Source organism: Convolutriloba macropyga, chromosome 1 (genome assembly GCF_964194025.1).
Source record: "Convolutriloba macropyga chromosome 1, txConMacr16.3, whole genome shotgun sequence".
Classification (NCBI taxonomy): domain Eukaryota; kingdom Metazoa; phylum Xenacoelomorpha; order Acoela; family Convolutidae; genus Convolutriloba; species Convolutriloba macropyga.
The window spans coordinates 34,965,945-34,989,719 of record NC_134468.1 but is presented as its reverse complement, the minus strand read 5'-3'; the positions used below and the strand labels follow the sequence as shown (position 1 = coordinate 34,989,719).

The following is a 23,775-nucleotide window of genomic DNA, read 5'->3' as shown; positions in this document are numbered from 1 at the left end:
GCAATCTGAAGTGTACAGAATCAGTATCCAAAAACGAAATGAAAATCAGAAATGGGATAAAACCTTAAAGCCCATTTTTAGATGGCTGCTACTTGAAGCTCGTTCTTATAAGTCTTAATTACCATCTCTAATACTTATTGGTAATGATACTAGACCCTTTATGGTCTCATCCTTTCATTAAGATACTGCAGTACAAAATTAAATCAAATTAGTTTGCGCTTTAAAAATGTTTTCATGCATCTATCAGTTTTGTCAATTTTGTTCTCTTCTTTCATTCCCAATAGGGGTTATGGGAATCAATGGCGGCTTTTTTCCGGCAATCTTCCGGATGTGTTTTTGAAAGGTGTTAATTGGTTTTGTTGAATACTTTAAAAATGCGCATGGCTGCACCCTTCTTTTTGGTTAATTGTTCATTGTGATCAATGATGTGATTGCGAGGACGTCAGTTTCCGTGGTTATTGAAGAAAACTAGCAACCTTTTTCCATTCAACTTCAGTCTTTTCATTGCTCGGTGGAATGCGTTATTTTATGTCTGTTATTCTCAACGACAGCATAGAAAACTTTAAGCTGCCCCATTGTGCGAGTCACCTATCGATTTTTTGCAGCCTTATTGATTTGAGGCAAAGGAAACTGTTCAATTGTTTTTTTATCAGATGCCAACTGTGTTACTGTAAATTTATTATTGATGTATGAACATCTGAATGCGAGCTTTTCTTTTCTATAAATTGAATTACAACTCGTTGCTTGAAAAGACAATCATATATTGTTTACGTGATAAATTGCATCAGAGCCCATGGTGTTCTTTTACGTTGCAGCTTGATGCTCAGCGCTCAAACGAATGTTTTACATGCAAAAACATGAGACTTCATTTTTGAAGCGTCTAAAAATCAACGCTTGTTTTTCTTGCATGATCCACCAGTTGCGTTTGCCGCGATAGTAGCTTTCGGGTGGAACAGGAAACAACCAGCAAAGATACGAGGAATTGTTCTGCAGAATTTTAAGAGGATAATTTAATTGTAATAGTTTTCCATGGTCCATTGTAAAGAGTTTAAATGTTTCAAAACTTTTCGGTTCGTCAATATTTAAGTTTGAGTACTGCTAAATATGGATTGTTTGCGTCTCAAAGCCTGTATGAATTGATAATGATTCACCTAAGCTGTGTCAAAAAATGCAACGGTTAAAGGACACTGCTTTCTAATCGTTTTGGCAAACAGACTTTGGTCTGTTTTTATATGCACCTCCGTCTCGTAGTTTCCATTCAAGTGACCCGCATAATGAAGAAGAGAGCTACCAGACTGATCTAGAATTTTCTGGAACGTGTCAGAATGAGTTGTGTTAAATATAGTTTCCTTTGCGTGGTTGTCTGCAAATGGAGCTATGATCTGTGCTTTGTGTCCGAATATAGACACGCCGTCACACTCTTGCACTCTTGCATCGCTCATGTCGATTCCTATAAACAAGTAAAATTTATTAACAGTGCCTCCATATTCTGTTGCTTCGCAGATATATCGCATAATATTTTGCGAGACTTAACATGCAGCTCAAGTAAAATAAACTACTGTTTTTTCGATTAATCGAATTATTAATGAAGTGAAACAGGTGGCAGTCGAATAATACCGATAACTATGAGTAGCAAAAAGCATTAGGGTTATGTGTTTAATCTTCAAACGCACACGATTTTAGTGTCGATTTAATTTGCGATCAGTCATTGGACAGCATTATTGGACGATTTTGCTCTATTGTTTTGCTAATGGCTACAAAAATCATGCACATCTGGAACTTATGTACATCTATTGCAAATTAATATACACTTAGAGAACTACTTTTGCATGTACGAATAGATAAGTGTACTGGGCAGAAATGAGACGAGGCGACGAAGATTTGAAATGAATCCCGACTCCAATAAATGGGGCATCAAAAGTATATCACTCGTTGTTTCAGACCACCTAACCAATAAAGCAAAATGAGCAGTTCTGAGGCAATCAGTTTTTCGTTAGCTATAATATAAATTTCCAGTTCTCATGAAACTATACAGATCAACTCTTTCGTTGATTTTCTCCAGAAGAATTTCAAGCTCTATTAAACAACGCAAGTTGAAAAATTCACTCAAAAGTTAATCAAGACTTTAACAATTAATTAAACAAGGAGGCTCGTTAATGTGCGTATGCACATAATGTTCCGACCCCGCTCATCCACATTCCCGACTTAATTGGCTACCAAATGATGAAGAGATAGAAAACTTTCAAAAACACATCATTCAATATACAAATCCAATTAAATAAGAAAAATCCACGCTAGAAGGCCGATGAAAAATGTTGATAATAGGACTACTAGAAAGGACAATAACAAAAATCAAACAATAAACATTATTTACGACCAAGACTCGATGTATAATAGAAAATGCATAACAAAATCAAAATCATCAGATAAAAACCAAAAGAAAACAATCTAATCTATGATTCATTAGAGAAGATATGGGACCTGTCCTCAATGCTACTGTTTAACAGGTCAAAAAATGTGCAAATAGGTTCGATGTTCAAAAATACTTTTCCATTTTTGAAAACAAATATTTTCACAGTTATTAATGTCATTAGATACCAACTGAAACCACTAAAATGTTCATATATATCTACATAGGAAGCAATTAAGACATGTCATTATTCAAAATTTGATTACGCAAAATTTCAAAGCCAACAAAATCAACGATTTTTGTTATAATATAAAAAGAATCCAAAAATACTTTGAAATGTACAAATATATAAAAATCTAACTTCTTACGAAATCTCGTTGTAACGGTAGTAACAAAGACAAGAAACAAATGTTTGAAGCTAAAACCGTTATACAGATTAAGTTATAGCTCCCTGGAAAGGGGTTATGACCTGTTTTTACAGGGACAAAGCTACAAATCGACCGAAAAACTATTTAAAAAAGACGAAGCTCAAAAACTCAAACTTTTTTCTAAAAAACATATTTACAAAAGGCAAAGCAGACTTAGATTTACAACAAAAAGCCATGGATTAAGATTCAACATCTCAGCGAGCCAACTGGGTCTGTTTATAACGAGACTAAGTCACGGGCCCACAAAGAAACAAATACATAAAGAAGCCAAAACTTCAAACAATTTTACGACATGACAATGTTCAAGGCACTATAAATATAAGATGCTACCTGAAAGAACTGTAAATCAACATTTTACTTTCATTTTAACAACAACGAGACTTCTTTATAAAAGGACTACTTAGACATGACAACAAAAAGAAACCCAAAAATTGAACAGGATAGAGGTCTCGACAAAATTTCATGAAACTAAATGGTCGAAGCAATCAGTCACAACGTATGAACAAGAGCGAAGAAAATGTTTGAATCAACAAAAGTAATTGGGACTTCCAAAGAATGAAATTGCGTAACATGGTGACAAAAATAAAAGCAAAAAGGAGATAAATGAAAAAAAATTTTTTAAAAAAATTAATTTGAAAGTCATTAAAAGAAACAGCTATTAACTGAAATCTTTAACTAGGTTGAGTTATACCTCCCGGGGAAGCAATTAAGATCCATTGCCATCGGTTATATGGCGCACAACAAAGAAAAAGAAGACAAACGTAGGCGAAATACAAAAACTCAAAGTTTTGTGAGATAACTGTGTCGCAGCCCAAAAAGCATAAACTATTCAACAAAAACAATTAACATATTCAGATACGCCTGTTTCGAGCAATCTGCATTGTTACTAAAATGCCTTTGTTTATTTGGAGTTGTGATTAATATGATAATTTGACCAGGAAACAAAAAAAATGAACTCATAAATTATGCAATTATGATCAAAAATAAAAGAAAAACTGAAAACGCATAGTACCAAAATAGAGAAACAATTAATTAAAAATAAAACCATTGCCGATGTAAGCTTAGAAATCACAGGAAGCCAGTTTCGGCCTGTTTTTACTGAGACTACGCTCGAATTTCAAAGAAATAAGACAAAATATTGGCAAAGTTTAAAAGTTCACCAACATTTTCTCAAAGAAATATATTCAAAGCCATAACAGAAATCAGATATTAACAACAAAAATGGCTAGGTTCTTTTATACTTTCCAAAAGCTAATTTGATTGTTGATTGCGAACACTTAGTCATTGGAATAGCAACAGTATAAGAAATGAAAGCAAAGCGAAAGAAGTCCATACACTTTTTACGAAAACAATTTGTCAGAGCCATAAAAACCATGAGCTTAATTCTGAAACCATCCCGGTGGGTCTCATTTATTTTAAATAGTATATGTCAATAATTGAGCCTTGATTTTAAATTCTTGTCCGCAAATTACATAAAAAACGTTTACATAGCGGAAATATTTTGAAAAAAATATCGCGCGCCACTAACATCTAAAAAGTTTTTGTCGTAAGGATCCATAGTCAGATCAAGATCGGCCCAGATGTTGCTGCGCGTCTAAAAAAACAGTCAATTCTTGAAATGGTTGCGAAATGGATCAATTCTATACAAAAGTTTTCAGTTTGTCAAAAGTAAATAATGTATTTTGTACAAGTGCCGAGTTTGAATTGGCAAAAACTTGGCAAGATTATAATTCCAGGAGACGCACAAAGCCAGCTGGAGTACAACCAACTCTTTTTTGCGCTCAACAACAATCTGGCTGCAGTCTTAGGGTTTCTCTTTTCACCAAATTTTAAGCCAGTGGGCTAAAAAAGCAAATTTGGTCCCATTTTTGACGAAAAAGACCAAATTTTTGGAAAATTTAGCACAATTTTTAGCCAAAAAACTCGGATCGAACAATTCAACAACCTTCCTTTATTTTTAGAGATAATATTTTTTACACTACAGTTAATAATTTTAACATATTTCAGCAAAATTGACGAAAATGTGGTAAAAAAAATTGAGTAAAAACAGCTGAAATACGTCTAATATTCACAAAACTCTAAACCTCGATACCTCCTTATAAAAGGCGAAAACTGAAAAAATCTTTTTAATTCCATATTCTACGCTGGACGGGCTTTCTAATGAAGCCACTCACAACTCTCTACGATTATTTTATCGAGCGGCCGAAATTGACTGATTAAAAAAAAGCCCATTTGAGTATATAGTTCCTCCCCCCTCAAGAGGGGTCGGAACAAATAACTGAGTTTTGATGTGGACTTTGATGTGGACAAAATCGTGGTAAACCGTAATAGTTAGCATTGCTGGACAGTCGACATCACATGCAGCTATAGCATTGGATTTTTGACGTAACTTTTATCGTTAATGGCCAGTTTCGATCGTAGCACTTCTGTCCTAACGAAAAACAAGTGGACCTGTAATTCATTTCATTTAAAACCTTACTTGGACGTTTTATGAACAAATACTTTTGCCCTCAATTTCTGTCTCAAGGACAATTCACCTTAAATTTTTGATCCGGTCAGAATGTATTCCAATAACTTTACTATCATTCATAAAAATGATCGTATTTGCACTATAATTACTTTCGAGCTACTCTCTTGTTCTTTTCCATTTCGTTTTTCAAATAGGTTAAGTGATAATCTACACAAACGACTAACGTCGGACTTTTTCTTCTCAGACGACCGGCGAGCGATTGGCTTTGGTAGTTCCATCGGGGCTTATCATTATGGAATGTGAGCTTTAGAACGTGGGGTTGTGGACGAGTGGGAGTCTCATGGGGTTTAGTGTGTGCGGGTTAGGGGGGATTGAACCAGACGAGGGGGGAGGGATTGGGCTGGGGGCCCAAATCAACAATTTGAGGAGGATAGACTAGAGGAATGGGGGCGATGGGGTTTGATGATGAGAGCCAAACTCTTAAGATCAGAAACCGCCGTTTATACATTAAATTTATGTCGCCTCAACAGTTTCGGTGATTTGCATACGCACTGTCTGGTAAAAAATGAGGCTCTAAGAGAGTTGCCAGGTGAAACGGTTTTTTTTTGCTGCACATTGAATTTTTGCAAACTATCTCTGTGACAACTTATGTCTTTTTTGTGTCTTATGGATCAATTTGAACTCCGAAGTTTCTGGATCAATTGGAGCTTCTGGATCAATTGATTTTTGGTGGTTATATAAATTTCAAGGAAATTGGAAATATTTTAACTGCTTCTCGCACACAAAACGTTTATCAAATTTATTTAAAGTCAAAAGTAGGCAAACAGAACACTCTATAGTTTTGTAAAACAATTTTTTTAAATTTAAATAATATTACACCGAATGATGACCTATTTTTCGGGAAAAACTTCTTCAAAACAGTTCCCTACATTTTCAATTTTGCCTACATATGGAATTTATTTCATCTTAATTTTGTAGATGCCTCAAAATAAAGTTGATAAACTCCATCTAAATTTCTGAGTAAAACAAAAGTTGCCTCGCAATCTGATATTTTTCTTTGTTTTTAGTTATTATTTACTCGCAATAGGCATTTTGACTTTCTTGACCGCAGAAAGGGGATAAGTTAGCCAGAATAATTTTATGGCGTTTTGAAATTTACCCTGACTTTCAAGATGAGGCTTCGAATTTCAACTTCAGCGTTTGATTGAGTCCGATAAAGCGGAACGATAATGAGCTGTAAAAACTAACTCGCAAAGCAGCAGTATTTGTAGAAAATCAGTTAGCGGATCTCTTCCATTACAGCCACGGCCCAGCTGTGGCCCCTCTTTTATTGTAAATATACCGTAAGGGGACAAAATTCATCGGTACGATATAATGGGAAGAACTTCGCAGTTGTTCATGTTGAGTGAGATCGAGTTCTGTGGAGCTGAAGAATCAATTTATTGTCTTTTGTATTAAGTAATTGTAGACCATGGAACATTCAGGCAATCTCTGCATCGATATTTTAAGAGTTCATTTTACCATCAAAGTTTTTGTAGGAAGCAGGCGGCAAGCGGGATTACAAGAAAATTTTGATCAAAAAGTTTGGGAACTTACAAGGACAGCGCTTGATTGAAACAATGGATGCAAGATTGTTTCTTCATTGTTTCGGGCAAATTACTGCATTGCAAGTTTAAAATATTCAATACCGAGTGAAACAATTTTTTTTACCGCTTATTGAATTTTTTTAACCAAAATATATTTGCGAGAAGTTAGCCTTTTTGTGGCTCCTTGATCGATTGAATATCTACTGATTTTCAGTGGAGTTGTATGAATTTTAAGGAAAATGGAATAGTTTGAATGCTCTTCGCAAACATGAAGTTTATCAAGTTTATTTAAAGTCAAAAGTAGGCGAACAGAGCCCTCTGTAGTTTTGTGAAGCAATTTTTATTTAATTTAAATGATATTGCACCGACTGATTACCTATTTTCGAACATTTCCCTACATTTTCAAATTTGCCTAATGGAATTCAATTTATTTTAATTTTGTGGATGATGTAAAATGAAGTTGATAAATTCCATCCAAGTTTCTGAGTAAAGCGAAAATTGCCTCGAAATCTGACATTTTTCTTTGTTCATCGTTGTTTCTTTTTAGTTATTTTTTAATCTCAATAGGCATTATAACTTTCTTCATAGTAAACCGTAAGTGTTCACAATGATTTTTTATTATACCGTAAGGGCATAAAATCATCCGTACACTATAATGGGAAGAATTCCATTTAGCAGTTGTGCACGTTGAGTGCGATCGAGCTCTCTGCGGAGCTGAAAAATCATTTTATTGTCTGTTGTATACAGTAAGGGCATACCATGGGACTTTCAGGTAATCTCTGCATCTATATTTTCAGAGTTCATTTTACCATCAAAGTTTTTGTAGGAAGCAGGCAGTAAGCGGAATGGCAAGTAAAATTTGATTTAAAAGTTTGGGAACTTACAAGGAAAGCGCTTGATTGAAACAATGGATCAAGGTTGTTCCTTCATTGTTTTGGGCAAAATATTGCATTGCAAATTCAAAATATTCCATATAGAGTGCTTCAATTTTTTTTATTTTTTTAACCAAATTAAATGTGCGAGAAGTTTACCTTTTTGTGGCTTCTTGATCAATTGAATTTCAACTGATTTTCAGTGGAGCTATATGAATTTTAAAGAAATTGGAACGGTTTGAATCCTCTTCGCAAACAAGACGTTTATCAAGTTTATTTAAGATCAAAAGTAGGCGAACAGAGCCCTGTGTAGTTCTGTGAAGCAATTTTTTTAAATTTAAATAATATTACACCGACTGATGACCTTTTTTCAAACATTTCCCTACCTTTTCAAATTCGCCTACATATGGAATTCAAATTATTTTAATTTTGTGGATGCCGTAAAATGATGTTGATAAACTCCATCCAAATTTTTGAGTAAAATGAAAATTGCCTCGAAATCGACATTTTTCTCTGTTTTTCGTTGTTTCTTTTTAGTTATTTTTTACTCTCAATAGGCATTGTAACTTCCTTCATAGTAAACCGTAAGTGTTCACAGTAATTTTTTAGTAAAGGGCATAAAATCATCGGTACACAATAATGGGTAGAATTCCATTTAGCAGTTGTGCACTCTGAGTGCGATCGAGCTCTCTGCGGAGCTGAAGATTTAATTTATTGTCTGTTGTATCCAGTAAGGGCACACCACGGGACATTCAGGGAATCTCTGCATCGAGATTTTTTGGAGTTCACTTCGCATCAAAAAACACTAACAAGGTTTTTAATTGAATGAGGTGCCCACCAATGCCATTACTCTTTCTAATTTTACTCGATTGGGCTCATTGACTGCACCAGCCCTAAATGTTCACCTAGCGAACGGTAAACCCGGCTTCGTTTTGACAAATTTATCACTAAAATGTAACTGCTTCCAATTATTTTCCAAAACGCCATTTTCATTTTTTAAACTTCACGACAAATCTTTTCACAATCTTGGGTTAAAATAGGGCCTGTTTCCACATTTTGCCTGTTTTTTGAGCATCCGATGATTTGTAATTGTTCCGACTGGAAAATTTTTTGAATATTTCACAACTGTCCCTAATCGACTTTTATTTTGCTAGACGTTCTATTAATCTCTCGGGTCAATCGGTGGTCTTTTTTTAATCCGCCACCTTCTTTCTTGTCTTTCAAGCACTTCTTCTGATGCGTTCGTTTTGATAGTTGAATTATAAGCCAAGAAAATTGAAATTACATTGAAATTTGTAATTAATGTGAACCACTGTCACTTAAGAAAATTTATCAGAATTAGACAGTTTTGCCATCCAGACGACGATTTTGCAGACTGTTTGACAGAGAAATGCAAGATTTTTGGGAAGAAAAGAATTTAACATTATTTTTTAAATTTAAGAAATTTAATGGGAAGAATAGAATTTAACAAAATTTAACAACATTTTTCACATATCATACTTCGAGACAACTTTTTTTACTGTAAAACTTTGATGGATTTCGTCAACTTTACATTGGGGTATCTGTTAAGTTAAGCTAGCGGTATGTGTTGTCTGACTTCCATTGATCGCGTGGACGAAATCCATCAAAGTTTTACAGTAAAAAGAAAGTTGTCTCGAGGTATGATATGTTTTCAATTCTGTTCAACAATGATTGCGTATTCATTTGCATTAAATTTTACTTGGGGATAATAGGTGAATATACTGTGATTTACTGAAACTATTCATTTGATACAGAGCGGCAACTTTAAAAATGTTGTTAAATTCTATTCTTCCCAAAAAACTTGCATTTCTCTGTCAAACAGTCTGCAAAATCGTCGTCTGGATGGTAAAACTGACTAATTCTGATTACTTTTTTTAAGTGACAGTGGTTCCTTGTGGGAGGACTATATACTCAAACGGGTTTTTTACAATTCAAAGAACTTGGATTGTATTGTGACGCTGTCTTTTTTCAAGATCTGTTCACACATTTTCAGGACTCTTGAAGTGAAAATGAAGTAGTAATGTTGTTCACACCAAAACAGGAAGTGGAGCAAAAAAATGAGTGGCTTTGCGGCGTGAAATTTTTTCGCTCAATTTTTAAAGTAGAGTGTTTAAACAAAAACGGTGTTTGAACAAAAATTCGATTTATCGCAAGTGGTTTTTTGTTCGCATGCGGCAATTTCACCTCGATTTTCATTCTTTATCCCAATAAGTGGTTATCCCAATCGATTCATTGTTCATTCTAGTACTAGGTTTTTTTGTATGAACCAAGTTTCAATTTATCTCTAGTGATCTTTTGTTCACATATGGCATTTTGACATCGGTTTTCAGATTTTTTTTTGTTTTTTGATCTGATTTTTTTTGGAAATGATTTTCCCAGTTTGTTCTTATTCTAGGTCTAATTTTTTGTCGAGTCAATGAAAATTCTTTGAATTGTACGTCAGGACTTGTCCAGCTATGTTTTTTTTGTACAGACAATTTTCGTCGATCGGTGTATTCATCGTAAAGAAATGTAAGTAGTATCATTAAAGGACTCGTTTAGCGTAGTGTTCAGCATTATCTTTTTTTCTTTTTGTGTTTTTCGAGGAGTTATAGAGTTTTTAAATTTTGTGTGATCACGTGATAAAGCGCATATTTTTGTTCACTTCATTTTACAAATTAAGATTTTTTTCTTTAAAAATGAGGATTCAAAATTAATTTTGATGATACAAATGAAACAATATTGTGTTTTTGACAGAGGGAAGGCCATGAAAAGGGGTAGTGTTTGTCTCACAGTGAAGTTTACTATAAAAAAAAACGATTTCTATTTGAGAGCTGATATTTTCAAAACCATTACAATTTTTTTAATATCTTCTTTCAAGTAACTAAGAGACTAGTCACTTTTCAAATCTACTTTTTTGTTTTGACAAACTTATTTTTTTTAGTAAATGGTTGCCCAATAAGCAAATCATTCGTTTTTAGGGAGTCGCTCATTTTTAATGGCTCCGACTCTAGTTTTCCTTAATTCTTTTAAAATTTTGATGTTCTTTTTGAAATTTTAGTAAAATGTTGTAGTCCTATAACTTAGATTCTTTGACTAACATTTAAAAAGGGTTCCTAAAAATCAGTAAGCCAATTTTTTTGTTGTAATTTGACTGCACAGCTAATGGCTGTTAAGTTTTTAAAAATAATTTTTCGGAAAAATTTTTTTGAACATTAACGGAACTTAAACTTGTTTCTCTGAACTGTAAGTCAGTCTCACATTTGACAGGATCCCCTCAATTTCTATTGCAAACGAAGCAATCTAGTTAACCGATATTTTTTTCAACTTTTGTCTTTATGACTTGGATGCCACATTTTTTCAAAACTTTTAAAAAAAAATTTGTGTTGTTCTTCATAATTTTGCATCCTTTTGAAATCTGATCACATTATCCTATTCTTGCCTGTTCACATTGGCACAGAGAAGATTTTCAATAGATCATCGACAAAGTTTGAAGAGAAAACGTATTGTTTTACTGGCTTCGACACTGTCTTCGCGCACTTTTCCCACTGATTTTTTGGTTTTTGCCTGTGTTTGTTGTCGCTTTCATAGTCATACACTTTTTTGTGATGATTTATTGATGATTTACAAATCACACAATTGATTGCCTGCTCATCGAAGCATCAATTATTGTAACTTATCACTTATTTATTCCGGTTAAAAGCTTTTGAATTTAGTGGCTTTGATACTACGGGTTTTCAAAATTTCGTGTTTTGGATACTTTTTTATATTTTTTTGGTTTTTTGTAGCCATATTTTTACAAAAAAGGAAATCCATTATCGTTTGAAAAGTATTTGAAAAAGAAAAAATTTTAAACGAGTAGTTCATTTTTTCATGGCTTCGACTGGTTTCTCTCTCAATTTTTGCTTCAATTTGCTGTTGTGGCCTGTTTTTTTTCTTTATGTAGTTTTTAAGAGCTCAGATGTCTCATATCCTTCTAACTGAGTGTTTAGTGAATAAATTTACCCAATGCAGTAAATTTATAGCATATAGTCTTAAAATTTGTAATAATATTTCGTTTTAAACGTTTTTTAGATTTTTGTTGTTATTTTGTCAACTTGTATCTAATTTTCATCTTTGAGAGGCCCCATCAACTTCCCTGTAGCTCTAATAATAAAATGATTTATGATTATACGTTGTAGTTGATGTTTAGTTAGCCAAACAAAATGCTTTTTTAAGAAAATTGTGTTGGTGGTCAATATTTGTGTTCTTTTTCTCTTCTTTTACCACATTGGCGTAACAACAGTTCCCAATGGTTTTCAAACGAGACCAAAGTGAACGCACTTATTTTTCCAGGGTAGTTCTGACTCAAATAGTTTTACTAACACTTCAAATAAAAACAATATTCAGATAACAGCCAAAGTTTTTAATGACTTGTGTTTTTGCAAATCGTTCGTAATTTTTTCAATTTTTCTTCATTTTTAGTCCGTTTTTGTTGCCTAGTCTGACCACAGACAGATTCTAATGGTTTCGTTTTTTATTTTTTTATAAAGTTGTCAAGATGTTTCTTTCGTTAAAAGCTAATGGTAATTGAGACCCATGTAAATTTTTGGTTTAAAAAATTGTGATTGATTTTTGAATTTCGCCTCATTATAGCTTCTTTTTGCCAGCTTGTTACCTAATCTCATTAATATAAAGTCCCATCTGCTTTGTAATACCGGAAAACTAACTTTGTGTTGTTAAGTTTTCTTCTGATTGAGTTTTGACGTTGTTACTGGGTGCTTTTAAATTTAGATGTTGAATTTTTGCCGTCAAAAAAATTTTTTTTTCTTTGATTATTTTGTTGTATATATTTTGTCTCCTTTAGTCTTATGTATGGCGTGAGATCTCGTGAGCACTCTAATGAGGCATGGCATTATTTAAGTCAATTAGTACTTGCTTTGTGTCACACATCTATTTTTGATTATCTCTTCATTTGGTTGACAGTTATGTCAAAAATGTAGATGAGCGCGGGTCGTAACATCATGTGCAAACGCACCATAACGAGCTTCCTTGTTTGAAATATGATCACCAGTTTGTTTTACATCACGTCCAACTGATGTTAAGTTTTTATCTAGCAAAATTATAGCGCGCTAACTTGCTTTTGAAATGCACTGTAATTTTTGCAGGGAGGATTCAATCTATCAACATTTAGCAGTGGTTCGATTCCAACGATTCGAGAGAATATTCCCAAGTTTTGCCTGACTCAAGCCATTCAGAATCAGTTCTACCCTAATGGTGCCGTTTTTTGTTCTGTATTAAGCATCCACTTGTAGTTAGGCCAGTAAACGAATAAACATTTTTCTTACCTTTTACATCCTTCAGCATGTGCTTGCAATGATCTTCAACAACACCACTCAAAATAAAATCCATTTTTGCAAAGTTTTCCGGACTATAATCTGTCCAAATATTGCTCACATACCTCAACAGCATAAAACTCCACCGTTTAAATTTCATCAAACTATTTGAAATGTGTCCGTTGGCATTCCTAACTAAGAATTCGGGTGCTAAATCCAAAGATTTTAGCGCGATTGTGTCTAGATCCACAAAAATGCCTCCGTAATTGTACAGTAATGCAACTTTTAAGATTTCACTGTAATGAATATCTTGCAAATCTTTTTGAGCTGCTTGGTGAAATTGCGCACTTTTAAAAATGCCGTCGAAGGGACCACCTTTTACTACAGAATCCGGGTCAATCTTCAAAATCTTAAGGTTTAAATGTGTTCTTGTAAGTTTAAGCAGTTGATCTGGATTTTTTCTTTGGTCCAGATTTAACATTAACATTGTAACACACCAGTTATTTCCCATATGGATTGCTAGGCTTTCCAGGGTGCAAAATGCTTTCGGCATTAGGTACTCTCGTCTGGTTTCTAATACGAACACGCGGTTGTTTTTCCAGGGTCGTTCACAAACAGGAATTGCTGAGTAGTCTACAATTTTTGGTTTGTATTTGTTAAGGTTGAAGGGTGTTGGCACTTCAAAGCTGTTTTTAGGTCGTATTGGAGGGCAAATTACGCTAGTTTGATTTGAACTAACAGACCTTTTGTCATTGACTAATGTTGAGGTATTAGTTACATCAGTCGATAGAAAGTAATGAAAATGGTACAATAAATTAATGAGAGTAATTGTAGCTGCTATGCTGACGTGCCTCCGGTTTTTAATTCCCAATTTGGCTGGCATTTTTCTGATTAACGACTCGGTCTGAAACCGGCAGTTATTTAAATCTTAAAGTTGTTGCATTTTTCTAAATTTTGGACATCAATGCAGTAATTTTTGCTCCGCGGAAACTGTGATAAAACAAAAATTGTGATTATAGCAATCTCAATCGTTTGGTTGTTTTGTTGTCAACAATTTAATGAACGTTTTAAAATTAAGTTTAGATCAGTTGTACAAAGAGCGAAACTTGTGTTTTCACGCTGGGAAAGTCAGCTGGCCACGTTTTGTTCAGCATACGATGACTCTTCATTGTTGTGAACTACAAATTTATTCAAAAAACTACATTTTACACTTGCTGAAATCACCTGCGTTTGCAAACTCATAGGAAACGTTTTAAAGCGCATTTCTTTGCCTAACCACGTGAAAGATATAGATGGCTTTTACATGTCGTCATGGATGAATAAAACCTGAACAGATTAAAAACAGGAACAGATTCCAGCTACTATGTCGAGATGAATTGAACAAAACCGGAACACAAATCCCCCCCCCCCCCCCCCCCCCTATAACATGCACTTATAAGAAGCATTAATAATGGCGTTCACTTCAATGACCAGTCCCACCTCTTATGAGGTTATACAAATCATTATCAGTACAAATATACGATACCAAACGAGTATAGCATTTGCATACTGCATAACATTACGATGCAGAGGTATACCCAAATTGTCATGGGCAGATATGCCCGATAAGTGTATCTCGTGTTCGTTTTTACTATGTTAATACATTGAAAGTGGTACAATATTGCGATTGCATATTGGATATTGCAGAGCACACAATTAACAGTCTAGTACGATTGAGAAAAAATGAAAAACACATCAATCAAAATTGTTATGCAAAACTGTCTACAATTGCAACGCGTGTAATAAATTATTACCAAATTTCAGACTTCATAGAGTCAAAGTTTTAAAAGCCCATAGTAGAGGTCCGTTTTTTCTCTGCCTCTTGCTCTGCTAGAATTTTTTCTACATTGTCGTCAACTTTCAGTTTGTAAGGTAAGTTGAACAGATCGGCTATCTGATTCTTGTCTCGACTGCGTTGGATGATGGGTATTTTGGCACTGGGCAGCTGGTGTGTGGCTGACACAACAAGCAGCCGGTCGTAGAACTCAACCTCAGGTCCCTATAATACCCAATTAAATTTAATAAATTACCTGTGAGCCCATGGTTGAGGTTGTGAGCCCATATTAAGGTAATAATTTTTAACCAGGAAAATAAGTTCCAGTGAATCAAATGTAGTTTCATGTAGTTTGAGAGGGAAAAGTGGGAGGGACCCAATTACTGGTGAAAACAATTTCTGGGACACAATTAAATCCTTGCATGCAAAAAATGTGCGACCTGATTTTTTTCTGTTGGGCTGGTTTCAAGGATTTTTGAGTGATCGTTAGGAACAATGGAGTAAAATGGAAAAAAGAGGCTCGTGCAAGAATCAGCCAACTTTTTTCTAGCAATCAACCGTGAATTTTTTCGAACTCTAAATGGTTTTTCAAATGTACAAAAAAACTTTAAAAAGGCCGCGTCAATTGCACAAAAACATCAAAATACACTATATATTTTTCCTCTCGAACACTATATGTTGCGGAAAATTTTCACAACTTTTCATTTTAGTTTACAGCGTTTTTCAAAAATTTATACAAAACTGTGAACGATGTGGGCGCCTAATATGTCATTGGAGTTTGTCATTATTATGGCTGAACTCTTATCTTGAAGTCTTCACTCGCAAACTACTCTTAATACACAGCTTAGAAAAGAAGCTGGCAACAATCCAACTCGTATGCTCATCTTTGGCTGTCTCTGATGTTTTAGTTGTTTTAACCCTGCAGAAAGAAGTCCAAAAAAGTCTCAGGCGATGGGTGAAAGAATTAAAATACGTGAAAAGTGTTAATTTTTTAAAATAAATCGCATTTTTTTATATCAAATAGTTGAAACATTTGCATTTTGAAAGAAATTTTTTGCATCTTCGCTCACATTTCTGTACCATGAAAGTCACACGGAAAAAGATGTGTGAAATTTAGACAAGAGAATTTCAGATTTCAATTTTTTGAGGGTCGGTAATTCTCACATCCCAACCAAAGTTAGTAAGTTGTTATTCGTTGCCTTTTCGATTGAGATTGAAGTGCCACCGTTTGAAAAATAATGATGCGTTTATTGGAATTCAAATTCATTTTTGAAAAATTCAATTGTCGAGATGAATAGAAAAAAAAACGGAATCCCCCCCCCCCGCGCGATTAAAATGAACATGATCAAGAGAGGCTTTTATAATGGCGCTCACTTCAATAAGCAAATTCCATCTCTTATGAGGTTATACAGATCGCTGTCAGTACGAAGTTAAGATACTCAACGCGTATAGCATTTGAAAATTGCATAATTGGTTTTTCTGTCGCATAGAAACCTGATCACTTCAGATTTTTCTATCAACTTTTAGCCCAAGGCACAGACTCACGGAATCCGTTTTGTTCAATTGGTTATTCAAACGTTTTGAAATTCTCTGATGTCAACGAGTGACCAAGACAAACTGTTCACTACTGACTGCAAACTGCTCTAAATACGCTCCACATATTCAAACACACACGTGCTAGTTTCTAATGCGAGATCTAATATATAGTGCCAAGTTTTAAACCTCTCGACATTTTACAAACCACAAAGTGTGGGTTTCACGCAAGGTTACGTTACTGTGCTAAAATCACTCCGAAATTCTGGCTTATATCTCGGACCACTGCCCGGGCCTCGATTAATGCCGAATTTTTTCAGTGACATCAGCAGAGTAACAGAATTCTTACGTCGTTTTTTTTCCAAGAATGTACGCTAGAGGAATTGAGCTTGGTACAGTATCGGAAAAATAGGTGGCAGACCTGGTATTTGAGAATGCCTTCGATTAGCTCCCTCAGTCCATATCCTACGTCACTGTCGGAGCAGGAGTCGAGGAAGCCACCTGAAGGGAATCGGTTCTTCATCATGAACAGCCACTTGCTCTGACTCATTCGAATAGGGGCAGTCTCTATCTCCCACTCTACGTCACATCGAACATTCTAGAAAAACACAATTGACAAAAGAATTGTAAACAACCGAATCCATTATTAATTGAACCGATTCCTTCAAGTTCAGTTAATACTTAAACTTAGTGTTCTTCTCAATTTCTCAATGTTTCCTCAATTAAATTTTTTATAGGTTTACACTGCCTTTCTCTGTAAATATTTAAATCTTATATTCACAGGTCTAAGTTATAGTGCAACGGTTTTTTTAACCACTATTAGATCCAATTTTTGAAAAATTTTCTGTAAATAAAAAATTAAAATTGCTATTTTACTCATGAGAAGTCGAATAGGGCCAGTTTAAAAAAACGTTTGTATTTTGAGCGGGCCAGTTTAAAAAAACGTTTGTATTATGATGTTTCTCATCGAGCATTCATCTCATTTTCTGCTGGATTCATCTTTTTCTTGACAACTCTTCACCAAAGGAATAGATATCTAGAACATTTCGGATAATGTTAGCGCTTTTAAAAAAATTTTTGAGTCCTTAAAATACGAGTCCTTAAAATACTATCCCTATGAAATTGGAAAGTGGTTTTGAAGTCGGGATCTGGAGTGTTATTACCTGGAGTGTTTTCATGATGTCAATGTATGGTCTGTCACTCTCCTCATCTTTAAGCATCTGTTTGGCTCTGCTGAACAGGGGCAGGGTGGTCAAGGCACCAGCGCGATGCAACACCAGAATTATGCCCTCCTTACTCAGACTGGAATAGAATCAAAATATAAATTCTAGAGTTCACATTAAAAATATTTCTATATCGCAATACAATTGCCATAAAATGAAGCTCGCAGATCAACAGCTGGAGTCTATATTTTCAGTCTAACCAATTCAAGAAAGAAAATCAACTTTCGCTTTTGAACTTTGCACCAACCAGCTTTGAACAATTCGGTTTCGCTTCAATTTTTATTTTACACACTAACCTGAATTTGAGTGATTTTAGAAATCTGCGCATGTCAGCCACGTGCAGAATGCAGTCCATGACTATGATCTTGTCATAGTACACTCTGTCTGCCTCGGGTGACTTGGCATTCTTCTCAAAGTACTCTTCCGCAACTTCGTACACATACGGCTTGCAATCTTTCTGGTAAATTGCCGATTCCTGAAGCAGACACGATAAAGATAAATTGAGTAGCGTCGAATTCGACCTAAGGGATTTTGACCCTTCTCTTACTGTAAATCCTCAGACCTAATTCAGTTCGCATATTAAGCAGAATACAAAAAAAATCTGTAAAACTATCAATTTTTAAGAAATGTTTGATCTGAAATATAGGAAATTGTAAATTTTGATTTACCTTCATCGAAATAACCAAAAACAACCACTTTTCGTAGTTATATTAATCAGTATCTCACGGCTTGAAGACTCAACTTCGTTGCGTTTACCTAAAGCTAGGCAGGGGCAAGTGCAGAATTCAACAACAGTAAGCCAAACTAAATAGATTCTTAGTAAATTCTAATAAAATTCATTCCATGCACATTTAGTGCAACCGAATCGTTTCGATTGCAGCAAAATGTACTTCAACTGCAAATTTGAACTACTGAGGCTATAATCAGGAATCTTAGGGGTATCAAACTTGTTTCTACTTTGTTCTCAAGAATCACGCCAGCCTAGTACTTGACCCCGATTACAGAGCGTGTCAAGTCAATTCTTTAGTCTTTAGTAGAGGATAGTGATATCGCACACTTAGTTATGACAGCGTAATTGTGAAACAATTTTTTATCTATTGGAGAGCCTTAAAATTGTGTCTAAATTTGTATTTGATACTTAATCTATGGAATGGTTTATAAATTAAAATCTAGTCAATTGCTCTTTTTTTAACAATTCTAACAGTTTTGTCTAGGGTTATTTTTTACTGAATTTTTGGAAAAATTACTAATTAAGACAGCAAAAAACGCTACTTAATTGATTATGTAGAGCTTTTGCGAGTAGGCACGCTGAAAAAAGGTATTAAGAATGAATGACATCACTGAACAATGAAATCACTTATTTTTCAGGCAGAAAGTGTATCGTTTCCAAAAGCTAGGACTGCAGTGATGCAGAATAGTTCATTAAAAAATTGTTCTTTTTAACGAATGCTTTGGGCACATTGCGTGAAAATAGGTCTACAAAGGGACAGTTTCATTTTTCTGTTGTTGGTGGCACTACTATAATTCGCCGTAAAAATGTTTGTTAAAATCTTATTCATGATAACCCAGGTCTAGGCCTTGATTTATGAAAAGACTTTAAAAGTCTAGTTGGGGGCCAATATTGACTATAATTACACGGTCGAGCTTCCTAGCTAAAGTCGAGCTAACATCTTTTCATGGGTGGAGCTAAAGTCTTTTCATACCGAAGAAAGTCTAGCTAAGGTCTTTTCATGGGTCCATCATTAGTCATTTCATAACCAACAAAGTTGAGTTAAGGTCTTTTCATGGGTCCACAATTAGTCTTTTCATAACTCGTTTTTTTTTCAAAATTAAAAGTTGTTTTATGTTTTTTTCTGCTTCTGTACATACAGATGCAGAACCAGAGCAAGACTACATAGCTTTGCAACAGAGCAGCTCAACTTAAGAATCAGTTGGCAAACTGCCAAAAGCCTTAAGAATTTTGTCAAATCTTCAGATAAAGAGTTATTGCAGCTTTAGTATAATACCACATTACTTGATTCAATGAAACCAGCTAGCTTAAGTGTATTTGCCCTAATACCACTAGGCATGACAAAATTTCAGCTTTAGTCAGTTTGCTTTCCCTTCCAAAATTATGAGTTATCTTTTTAAAAAAATAATGCAGGTTTTTGAGAGACTTGGGGTTCTTTTCAATCGTAAAAGGCAAGGTAGCATAAAGGCTGACTATGTTATATGCAATATTCCACGCAAAATGTTAATGGCTAAGAAACAGACTTATAAAAAGACTAATGATAGACCCATGAAAAGACTTTAACCCAACGTTGTTTGCAAGCATTGTGTCGAGCTTAAGTCCAGCCCAAATTTTGGAAATTTTGGGTCCAGCCAAAGTCTTTGGTAAAACTTTGGGTCCAGCCAAAGTCTTTTGCGAAAAATTTGAGTTGAGCTAAAGTCCAGAATGTCTTAAAGTCCAGCTAAATTTTTTTCAAAGCTCAAATGAGTCGAGTATGGTCTTTTCATAGCACATTTTGATCGAGCATTGTCTTTTCATAAGTCTGTGCCTAGACCTGGGAATTGGGAAGAACCATTAAACATAAATTTGAATTTTAAAGAATCAATCGAAGTCATTTAAGTTATCTAGAAAATGAACTGAGTGAAAAATGGAAACTTTTTATCCTATTAAAATTGAACTGTCATTTAGAATATGATTAGCAAGATCGCTTTAATGTGTTGTAGGTTTCCACAAAAAAGGACAATTGAAATTTTCCAAAAACTATTAGAAAAAGTTTAATTGAAAAAGAACTGCTGTATTCTGACGTTTATTTTATGCAGGTGAGAAAAACACATGCTCCATTGACACAGTTTAAACCGTTTGAGACATCCTACTCGGTCCTACTCACTAAGAGCAAATTGGAATGAATAGAGTGGCGGAAGTTTGCTTAAAATTATCTGAATCCTGAGCCCAAAGAAAAGAAAAATTTTTCTGATTTTCTGTTCTTTGTCGCTCAGGACTCCAGTAAGTTCAAACAATTTTTCCCTCGCTCTATTCATGGCTTTTTGCTATTAGTTAATCAAAACAAGAGGTTTTGTTGATATTTAATTTATATTCGCGGGTTTTGTTCGTTTGTGAGCTGCACAAAATAAACGTTTGAATGACAAAATAAAAAAAGATTGGAATTGCTTACAGCCAAAAATCTAAAATAAAATGGATGATAGGCCAGGATTACAAATCCATAATAAAAACACAGAAAGAAAGGTCGATGAATATGCAACACATGGGAGAAAGCCAGTATGAGATCACAACAAAGGGAGGAAGGGAGGGATGAAGCAAAACATCATTTCTCAAAATATGACCAGAGGAGCAAAATTAAAAATTTTGGTGTGTGACAATCCTTATGGACAGAAGATACTACGATAAAAGTATGAATAACATTGAACTTGAAATTTTCATCCCTCCGTTCTAACTGGAAAAGAATTTTGTATGGAGTTTTATGACAAAAAAACTTTCCCGTACATATCCGATCACTGAAAAATGAGATTCTTTTACTCAATTTTTTTTGCTAAATTTTGTTTTGTGGTTTTTGAGACTACCTAGAAAATCTTTTTTGAAACTTTCACTCTTTCAATTTTTTATTACTACATTATTTCATTAATGCCGTAATAGGAAGCTTTAATTTTTATTTTTTTTATTATGGGTCCCGGATAGTGTCTTTTTTATGCATTTGATAAAGCGTTGAGCAAACAGAAACATTGCTCTTCTTGTTTGGTGTTGGGTTCTAAATACAATCTAGATCGGGTGGTTGTTTTCGGGAGGTGTAAATTAACTCGCTTAAATACAAAAACTCTTTCTACTTTAAGATATTCTGCTCACTTTCAATTTTTTTTGGTCCTGTCAACTCATTTTTCCTGCTCCTTTCGCCCACTTCACATAATATTTCAGCTGTATCACTCCATCTGTCATGTTTTTATTCTCAGCTGGATTCCTATGCGTCAGCTCGTTTCTTTGGTTTTATATTTGTTCATTAGGTTCATATGATTAAAAATGACGTGAAGCTGTGATATGAGTTGTTTTCGTTTTCTTCCCATTTTGCTTTCTAGACTATAAGCTTGACTTAAAACTTTATGTCGTTAAAATTGGTGAACTACTAAAGTAAAGATCAAGATCGTATGAGAAGCTGCGCATTGAATCTGAAATCAACTTAACGTTTTCGAGCATATTGCCTGAATGTGAGGTTAGATGTTTGGTTTTGAAATTACTTTTAATCGATCTATCGGTTGAAATTTGAACTATCAGCTAGCTGTGCTCTAGGATATGCTCAATTTGTACTTTTCTAACCTCTCTAATTTCTCTAACCTTCACATGTGTTTTGAGAGGAGCAAAGCAAGCGATTGGATCGATTAAGTCTAGATCAGTCTGTATCATGGGAGCGAGGGAACCTCTAGCTGATCCAACATATGCCACACTATCTGACATGATCAGATCACTGTGTCTCACAATCAGATTGGCTACTGATGACTCATACAACTCTCCAAAACTGAACATTTCCTCTTCTGGCAGGTCTGGGATTGCTAAGTTTGTTTGGTTCCGCTCGCTGAAAAGAGAAAGTTCAGTTTCTGTCTTGTAGAAGTTCTCAATTGGAGCACTACAAGATATAGTACTTGTTCAGTTTCGCCAATTGGAGGTTAAATGCGCGTTTGGCCGTTCTAGCATTGATTAGAATAATGCTTGAGTCATTTCCCTTTTCTATTATTTTTTTTCGGTTCGCTCATATTTCATCAGAACAATAAAATTAATTTTTGAATTGTCTTTTGTATCATCTGACAAAATGATACCTCGGGATCAAAATTATTTTTATTATTTAAAAAGGTCATCAGTATATGAATTACAGAGATTTGGTTCGTCTGCCTAATGTTGTTTAATCGATGTTGTTTAAATCACGAAAATGTGTGTAATGTTTGTGCTTTCGTAAACCTAGTGGATAACTTTTCGAAACATTGCTTTGATTTTTAACATCGATACACCGCTTATCCCTTATTGTTGTGCATAACAGTTTGTGGTTTTAAAATTAAATAGAGCAGGCACGAACAAGTTGCAGCTAGGCTATACCTGATGACGGCGAATGGTGTGGGGTAGGGGTCAGTGAGGGCCACCCACTTGTCGTACCCTTTGAACTCACATTTGACCACACTACCACCTTCTGTCACATCTGCACCTTCTGATTTAGAATCGGTTGCTAATCCATCCGTAGGATGCTAGAATCAGAAGTAACTGTTGGGTTATGGGTTTTCGCAAGCGTAATAAAAGCGTTTTTAACTAAGTAGAAAAATTATTTTCTCAAAATGAGACAAAAACAAGAATCATATTTTACAGTAGAATTTAGAGATTTACAGGAGAGATCTGATTATTCGATCAAGATGGTGATTTGATTTTGGGGCTTAAAAAAGGCTCAAAAATCAGCTGTATATATACCCATTATCAGTGCGAGAAAGTCAAGCTACAAAACTAATCTTAGCACAATGATTTACAGTGGGGGTCGCAAGGGTTACCTAATATGGTTTGCTTCTGCAAATCAGTCGCAAAGGGAACCATAAATGGATTGCATGTGCACTTTTCTAAGAATTCATTCACACTTCTGGAGATATCATAATCATTTAATACATGCTGGGAAGATTTTACATCAAATAATCTCACTCTAATGTTAGTTATCTAGATTCACCAATTTGAACCGAATATTGATTCTAAGCACCATTTCTTGGCGATTCATTTATATAAATTCTCTGATTAAAATCAATTTGCTTTTGTCTTTCTAATCTGGTAAGTTAAACTTTCTTTCTAATTCTCACTAAGTTTAAGACTATAGTTTGATCGATATCCTAACACCCCCACTCAGACTTGAGCTGATTGCGTAGAGTCTGTTCCCATCAAAACTACTCTTAATGTCTCCACTTTCGGAATGGGTAAGGACTTTGTGATGATGTCCGCTGCCATTTTGTCTGTAGGAACGTAATGAATTGAAATAGTCCCATCCTCCGTCTTGTCCCGAATGAAGTGAAACTTTGTCTCGATGTGCTTGCTCCTCTTGTGCATGACTGGGTTTTGGCAAAGTCTGATACAACTTTGGCTGTCCTCTCCAATTGCTATTGGACGT

The 23,775-nt window shown here is 34.7% G+C and overlaps 2 protein-coding genes across 3 annotated transcripts in view; both read right to left on the bottom strand.

The window, feature by feature from the left end:
• Window positions 1-628: 628 nt before the first annotated feature.
• On the bottom strand, window positions 629-14,316 carry LOC142348421 (uncharacterized). The gene is made up of 2 exons (XM_075399783.1): window positions 13,094-14,316; window positions 629-1,450 (listed from the first exon to the last, which is right to left on the bottom strand). Exons 1-2 carry the CDS (start codon window positions 13,962-13,964, stop codon window positions 1,152-1,154), a joined length of 1,170 nt encoding a protein of 389 aa, XP_075255898.1. The 5' UTR covers window positions 13,965-14,316; the 3' UTR covers window positions 629-1,151.
• Window positions 14,317-14,804: 488 nt separating this feature from the next.
• LOC142348408 (uncharacterized) overlaps window positions 14,805-23,775 on the bottom strand; it is a 33,583-nt gene continuing 24,612 nt past the window's right edge. For both annotated transcript variants that reach the window (XM_075399766.1, XM_075399773.1), the window contains 6 exons: window positions 22,734-22,879; window positions 21,981-22,218; window positions 17,947-18,125; window positions 17,591-17,729; window positions 16,849-17,025; window positions 14,805-15,119 (listed from right to left, as the gene is read on the bottom strand). In XM_075399766.1, coding sequence (XP_075255881.1) covers window positions 14,904-15,119; window positions 16,849-17,025; window positions 17,591-17,729; window positions 17,947-18,125; window positions 21,981-22,218; window positions 22,734-22,879 — 1,095 coding nt within the window. In that variant the 3' untranslated portion in view covers window positions 14,805-14,903. The remainder of the gene's footprint in view (window positions 15,120-16,848; window positions 17,026-17,590; window positions 17,730-17,946; window positions 18,126-21,980; window positions 22,219-22,733; window positions 22,880-23,775) is intronic.

What these genes read in the sequence shown, in the direction of transcription:
- LOC142348421 (XM_075399783.1), bottom strand. Translation starts at nt 13,964, where the DNA reads ATGCCAGCCAAATTGGGAATTAAAAACCGGAGGCACGTCAGCATAGCA. An exon ending in CATGCTGAAGGATGTAAAAG is followed by an intron (nt 1,451 to 13,093) that starts GTAAGAAAAATG and finishes ACTTGTTTATAG; the next exon opens with GAATCGACATGAGCGATGCA.